Source organism: Lepidochelys kempii, chromosome 7, assembly GCF_965140265.1.
Source record: "Lepidochelys kempii isolate rLepKem1 chromosome 7, rLepKem1.hap2, whole genome shotgun sequence".
NCBI lineage: Eukaryota > Metazoa > Chordata > Testudines > Cheloniidae > Lepidochelys > Lepidochelys kempii.
Window position 1 is genome coordinate 30,262,041 of NC_133262.1, and position 7,056 is coordinate 30,269,096.

The following is a 7,056-nucleotide window of genomic DNA, read 5'->3' on the forward strand; positions in this document are numbered from 1 at the left end:
TGTGAGTTCAATCCTTGAGGGGGCCATTTAGGGATCTGGGTCAAAAATTGGGGATTGGCCCTGTTTTGAGCAGGGGGTTGGACTAGATGACCTCCTGAGGTCCCTGCCAACCTGGATAGTCTATGATTGGCTCTTTCCCCTGCTCTCAGCCATGCGCCCCGCTACATGGGAGCCCTGTATAAAGAGTCCCTGTGTCCCATTCCAGAGGTGGCTGCATCTCATCACCTGGTGAGGCGTCCCTGTCTCATGGCCCCAGAGGGGGGGTTTAACACCCATTATTCCCACAGAACAGCGCTCAGGGTCATACTACTGGCCCGCCACTGGCTTGGGCCCTCTGCGATGCCTTGCTTGACTTTCCGCCATAGGCCACCTCAAAACCAGCTGCAGCCCGGCCCCACGAGCCTGAGCGCCTGGAGCCACAGCCACAAACTGCTGGGCGGGGGGAGGGGGCTCAGGCTGGAGCGGATTGGTTGCTTTAGCTCCGCCCCCATCCACCAGCGAATCCGCTTCCGTACACTAGGTCCCGCCCCCTACCTGGTTAGTCCCCTCCCACTCCACCCTTAGTTCTACCACATCCGGGTCTTTCACTTCGTCCCTCCTGGCTCCACGTTTCCCCATCCGGGTTAGGCCGAGGCCCCGCCCCCGCCCCCGCGGTCGTTACCCCCGTGTGAGGCGCAGCGGGCAGGCTGCAGTATGGGGGCGGTCGGGAGCTGAGCGCGGGAAGGGGCTGGTGAGGCTGGGCCCTGGGCGGGCGCTTGCGGAGCTGTCTCGGGAGGGGCGCAGCGGGGGAAGGAGGGGGCGTGGCGGGCGCGCGGGAGGGGTGTCCCCTGCCGTCGTGTGCAGCCCTGGAGGGGCCCGTGGGCTTTGCTCCGCGTTCGCTCAGAGTGAAAGGGGGGCTGGGTTCTCTTCCCAGCTTCTGGGGGGGAGTGGGCTCTGGCGGGCTAGAATGGGGGGGGGGGAGCAGGACTCCTGGGTTCTCTTCCCAGCTTCTGGAGCGGGTTCTGGTGGGTTAGAATGGGGGTGGGGGGTGGGGAGCAGGACTCCTGGGTTCTCTTCCCAGCTCTGCGTCAGAGCTGCTGGGTGGATGAGTCCCTTCGTCTTTCAGCCTTTCAGTTTATCCCATCTGTAATAAAGAGGTTAATGATACTAACTTCCACTGTCTCGCCCTAAGATGAGACGTATCTCATTCTGTACCCCCAGCAGCGTCTCCTGAGGGAAGAAGAGTCATAACCCTCAAATTGACACTGTGCTATGACAATCTAGGGATCTTCAGGGTGGGGGAATATCACTAAGTGGCACAGGACAAGCCATTTCAAGTGCTCTTGGTCTGACAAAGGAACGGATGTTGCTGGCCTGAGTACATGAAGTGTTTGTGTCGTGCCCCCTGCCTTTCCCACTGTATTGTGTGGGGAAGGGTCCCCATATGGAAGTGGCTGAGTGCAGCTGATCTAGGACAAGTTTAAAAGACACAGTGGGCGATCTGGAGTTTATACCCTGTTGGCATGGCTGTGTTTCTAACTGGGCTGTACAGATCATTTAGTGTGCTCTGCTCCCTGTCCTCCACGGTGAGCCATGATTTTTCTTTAATAGGAAAGTCGAAGCAGCATCTTTGTGGGGCATGTACAGCAAGCAGCCTGCCACACACATCCTCAGTTGGGTTTCCAGGTGGTCTTTACATTAGTGTTGCTCATTCCAAGCCCTTGATTGCTCATCCTGCATTTGGATACCCATCCTGCATTGTGTTCACTTCCCCAGAAGCCCACGAATAGCAGGTAAATTATTCTGGTTCATGGATGGGAACTAATGGGGTACCTCAATCAACAGTGGGCAAGGACCCTGTGGGATGGGCTATAGGGGACAGTCCTGCTGTGGGGGGGATGGGAGCTAATGGACGGTCTCCATCCATAGTGAGCAGACCCCTGGAGGAGATGGGGGGTACTAATGGGAGTGGGGGAAATCTCTGTTCATACTGGGCAGGGTCCTGGGGGAGGGACTCTAGCGGTTGATTCTGTCCTGGGTCCTGCTATGGAGATTGGGCTAGATGGTGCACCATCATGTTGCTTCCCATCTCCCTGACCCTTCCATCCTAGGTTCCACTCCTCCACAGGCCAGTGAGCGATGTCAGACCAGGATGATGGTGACGTGGGGAAGGGAGGGGCCTTCTCGGCCGAGCACCTGGCCGCTGAGTCCATGGCAGCTGACATGGATCCCTGGGTGGTGTTTGATGCACGAAAGACCCCACGGGCCGAGTTCGAGGAGTGGCTGCAGACCTACCAGCCCTCGCGAGTGTCTCGTTTTGGGGACCCCGAGCGCCGCACTGAGCCTGTGGGCTGGATTGCCATCTACGGTCCAAACTACTGTCCAGAGTCAGGTGATGTGGTGGGGCTGCAGGAGGCCTGGGAGCGGCTCCAGATCAGTGGGCGCCATGTCACCTTCGACACCATCCGCGAGCTGGCGCTCAACCACTGCGTCCTCACCGGCAAGTGGCTGATGCACCTGGATACCGGCTTCAAGGTGGACCATGCCTGGAGTGGCATCGCCCGCTCAGTGTTGGAGGGGCGCTTTGGGGTGGCCAAAGTCAGCCCCTGCTACCCCAGCTCGGACCGCAAGCATGTCATCTGCATCTACACAGATGACTTCACCAACGAGGAGAAGGTGATGGATGCGGACGCTGCCATCCGGGGCACTGGTGTCAAGTGCCTGCTCTCCTACAAGCCTGATGTCTACACCTACCTAGGCATCTACCGGGACAATCGCTGGCACCTCTGCCCCACCATCTATGAGAGCAAGTTCGACCTAGAGTGCATCCCCCGCCGCTCTCGCATCATCAACAAAGTCAGCAACACTGAGGTGACTTAGACTGGGCCCCGCTCCCCATCTGGCAGTTCCTCCTTTCCCCTTTCCAGTACGGGCAGCTGGCACCAATGCCTCCCAACTGTGCTCTGAAACTAACTGCATTTTGATTGGTCTGTTTGGTGTGGCCTGCCCTTAATGTACATAGAACCTAGCGTGGATTGGAGGCCCCACACAGACTACAAATCCCAGTATGCAATGCTCCTCACTTAGTCTCCCTCTTTCAAAGGACAGGTGCTCTGCTAGTAACTGCCGCTAGCTGAGATCCTTAAGTAAGCAGGGTGGAGAATTGGCTGCTGGGAGATGGAGTCTCTGCTGGTCACACCTCTGTTAAAGATGACAGTGGACTATCTTGCAGGATTCTCAGCCACGTTTGGCACACTCATGCATGATGCAGCACTGGCCATGCCGCTAGGTGTCTCTCTACTAATGAGGTTCTCCCTGTTTCCCTGGAAAACCACCTCTGCTCCTCTGAGCTGCAGTCACTTGGATAGAAGACTCAGGAGGTTCTTGTCATCAGCTGGCACTGTCCCTTTAAATTCCCAAAGCCCATGGGGTTTGCTGGTGCCACTCTGCATGCTTAACTCCTTCATGGTCTGTGTGCTATCGTATAGCTGAGGGCTAGGGCTGTGGGTTCAACTCACCACAACCACCTTCCAGTGCCGCTTGTATGTTGAAAGCACCACGGCTCCCAGCAGCCTGTCCTTTAGGAAAGCCTTTTCCATGAGACACAGAGCTCACTCAGTAGAGGAGGCAATCCTGAGCTCTGCTCATACAGCAGCAGCTGGGTGATGTTTCCAACAGCCTTCTCACTAACTAGTTCTCTCTCTAGCCCTTGCAGTCCCTCATTGGAGGGGAAAAAGTGGCCACCCGAAAGAGGCCACAGTCAGGTCTGTGCAGGGCCCATTAAGGTGTCTGAGGGTGACAGGAGCAGGGCCATGGCTCTTGGAAAACAGGAGGAAGTAGTAGGTGTCCCACTGCCACTCATGCTAAGTACTGTAGATCCTTCACTGAGCCTGTTCCCCATACAGCTCTCAGAACATAGTGTCTGTGCACACACATCTCTGGCTCTTCCTGCCCTGGAAAAGGGCTGTGTGTCAAGTCCCCTGAACAGCGCAGATTGTTTCTGTTAACCCCCCTTTTGGGGACATCTAACAACCAAAGGGGGTATAGATACAGCACTGGAGCCCCTCTGCCTGCTTTAGGAGCCATGGATGGCTGCTGTCTCCTTGCCCAGAGGCCTGCTCTGCTGTATGCAAAGGTTGTCTTTAAAATGCCTCTCCTGGGGCCTTGAGCATGTTGAATCCTGAACCGCTCTGGTGGGGAAGTGGAAGCAGGAAGGAACCTTGGGGCTCCAGGGGATGACAGTGGAGCAAGGGATTGCTGAGGGGTTTGGGTCTTTCCTGCAGGATATGTTTCTCCCAGCTGTTCAATGGGTGTTTGAGCTGTAAACAGGATTAATAAAAACAACTCTCCACTGAATCGGGTTCTGTTTCTTGGGGTAAAGAGGCCACAACACCCTGGTGGGTCAGGTCCAATGCCAGCTGGGTGGCCCAAGCACCATTAGCATCCCCCCTTCTGTGCAAAGGGAGGGGCATGTCCTGTGTCCCTGCAAGTAGCAGCCCTCCTGCTGGGGAGGGAGAATTGGAGGAGGGCCTTGCTGTGGGACATATGAAAGCTCTTCTCACACAGCCCTAGCCTCTTGCTTGATGACTGGGGTTAAGGCAGCCTGGTGCAGAGATGCCTCTGCAGGATAATGGGGGGAGAAGAATCAAACAGGGAGTCCCTGGAGGGGTGCATGTGAGGGTGTGTGTGGGAGGGGGTACTGAGTGTAATATATAGGCTGTGCGTTAGCCAGCAGGTGGCACCACCAGCATCCAAAATGATGGGCTGGAAGAGGGAGGAGCATGAGCTGACACCTAGTGGCTGGGAGTTCCCTTTAGTTACAACCCTGGATGGTGTGTTTGCATCCCCAGCCCAGCAGTCCTCACTTCTGTCTCCCCACCTACAGCTGGGCCTAGAACCCAGGAGCCTTGATTCCCAATCCCACCCCATCCTCTGAACAGGTAATGGCACCTCCAAGATGGCCCAATTAAGTACAAAAGTACTACAACAACCGGGGCTCTTTCCCCCACTCCCCCCAACCATGCCTGTTACTAACTTGGGCTGGGGGCTAAGTGGCATTAGGGTTGAAGCAGGGAGAGGGAACAGGGATCCCTGTAGTTTCTTACTTGGATTTCAGCTTTAAGCTCAACACTGGGCCAAGAGCCATCTCTGAATTCTTGGGGTCTAGAAGCTGGGGAAGAGACCCCCTGCCCCAAAACCAGACCAACCCATCATCTTCCCCCTGATCCACCAGTGGATCCATTCCATTATGTTCCCTATAAGTCACAGTGGACCTGGGACACATTTCTGCTGCCTTGTCCTCTGCTCTTTGGCTAGTTGAGAGGAAAAAAGCTGGAGTGGTGGATTTCTACTTGATGTTTCATAATGTTCAAGGCAAGAAGGGACCATTAGATCATGCAGGCTGATGCTCTGGACTATCACAAGCCATTCAGTTCCACCCAGTTACCCCTGTATTGACTCCAGTGACTTGAGTTAGACCAAATCATTTCAGTCCTCAGGAGACTAATCTGTTGGGGACCCTGTTCTCTGCCCAGGGCTCACAAGTGCCTTGCGATGGCAGGGAATTGATGTGAAACATGCCCAGATGATCTTAGCAGGTGACCCATGCCACAGAGGAAGGTGAAAACCCCAAAGGTCCCTGCCAATCTGACCTGGGGGAAATTCCTTCTCAGCCCTTAATCTGGTGATCAGATGGACCCTGTGCAACTGGGTCAGACCCATCAGCCAGGCAGCTAGAGGATTTGCTTTAGAATGCCAGGTTGGATGCCCTTGGAATATGGGAACTCCCACCAAATTTCACTGCAGAATTGAAGGGGGAGGAGAGATGAGCAGCGAGAACAATCTAAGGCATGGTAGGAAAACACTCTGTGGAAGGAAGGTCAGGAGAGTTCATCTTCAAGAGGGGAGAAAAGGATATAAAATTATGGGAGAGGTGGCAGTGGGGCACTTTGGCTTGCTCTGGCTTGTGGCCCAAAGAGCTAACTGATGAACAGCAAAGCTCTAGGTCTAGTTAGCCTGGGGAACTCTATCAGAGGGCTGCATTGAGGCTGCAAAGTTATGACTGAAAGAGCAAGTGGCCATTTATCTGGATAAGAACAGCCAGTTACTATGGGATATTAAACTGATGCTTCATCTTAAATTGCTCTCAAAAATTAGGGGGCAGGATGAGACTTTCATAGGACAGATTATGTCACAGTTGCTACTGGCAGGTTCTTGCACCTGGTTCTGGCTGCTGTCAGAGACCAGACCTAGGACTAGATGGGGCTGAGCTGGCATTTCTTACAAGGGTGGGGGTGAGTCCTGAATAAGGGGTTTTCTGATGAAGTGTTTCCACAAAACAAGAATTAAATTGGCTTAAAAGTGGAAGGGGGGAGTGTGAATGGTCAGTGTTATGACACCACATTCCTACCACACACTCCATCCCCCTCCTCCCTGGGAACAAGACCATAATTTAAAGGCTAACAATTAAGCAAGTCTTTTTGTTTTAAACCATTTTCTGGCCACCTCTTAGAACAGCAAGAACAGGGTGAAGCCTCTTTGCTCCCCACAGCCCAGGGTGTATGGCCAGATTCTGACCTGTTAGCCAGATCTGGAGCGAGGACATTGACTGCAATGGGGGACATGTTGGATTCTCAGAGAGAATCTCTCTCAGAGAAAGGCCAGAGCATAAGATTTGAGGTCTAACTTCACCCACACTCCTAGGGGTGCTCTGAGTTCAGTGAGAAAGATCTGGCCCTAACTTCACCCCCACACCTGGAGTCACTCCAGTTCAAAGAGCAAGATCCAGTCCACAGTCAAGATAACAATTCTGATCTGGCCCACTCTCCCCGCTGCGTCAACTGGCTTCACTCACACACCCATGACACACCCAGGCAGCCCCTGCAGGAGGTGCTGGAGCTACGCTTGTACCAGCTCAATTCTGGGAGCGACGCTGAGGGAATGGGAAGCGGCTGAATGCTGGCAGGGGCTGCTGATGGGGTGGTTTGCGATAGCATGGGACTTCATGACCCAGGAGGTCAAGGCCCTCCATGGACTGTCTCAGAACAGATCTCTATTTGCCAATAAGAAGCCGGGGGC

At 54.5% G+C, this 7,056-nt stretch overlaps 1 protein-coding gene across 2 annotated transcripts; it reads left to right on the forward strand.

The window, feature by feature from the left end:
* The first annotated feature begins 601 nt into the window (after nucleotides 1-601).
* C7H11orf68 (chromosome 7 C11orf68 homolog) lies at nucleotides 602-4,335 on the forward strand. 2 transcript variants are annotated; one of them, XM_073351672.1, is made up of 3 exons: nucleotides 602-730; nucleotides 1,591-1,772; nucleotides 2,091-4,335. In XM_073351672.1, exon 3 carries the CDS (start codon nucleotides 2,119-2,121, stop codon nucleotides 2,857-2,859), a length of 741 nt encoding a protein of 246 aa, XP_073207773.1. In that variant the 5' UTR covers nucleotides 602-730; nucleotides 1,591-1,772; nucleotides 2,091-2,118; the 3' UTR covers nucleotides 2,860-4,335. The 2 variants fall into 2 exon arrangements, with proteins under 2 accessions (XP_073207773.1, XP_073207774.1); XM_073351673.1 differs by lacking the exon at nucleotides 1,591-1,772.
* Nucleotides 4,336-7,056: the final 2,721 nt, after the last annotated feature.

Excerpts from the sequence above, each read along its gene's own strand:
- C7H11orf68 (XM_073351672.1), top strand. The coding sequence starts at position 2,119 with ATGTCAGACCAGGATGATGGTGACGTGGGGAAGGGAGGGGCCTTCTCG.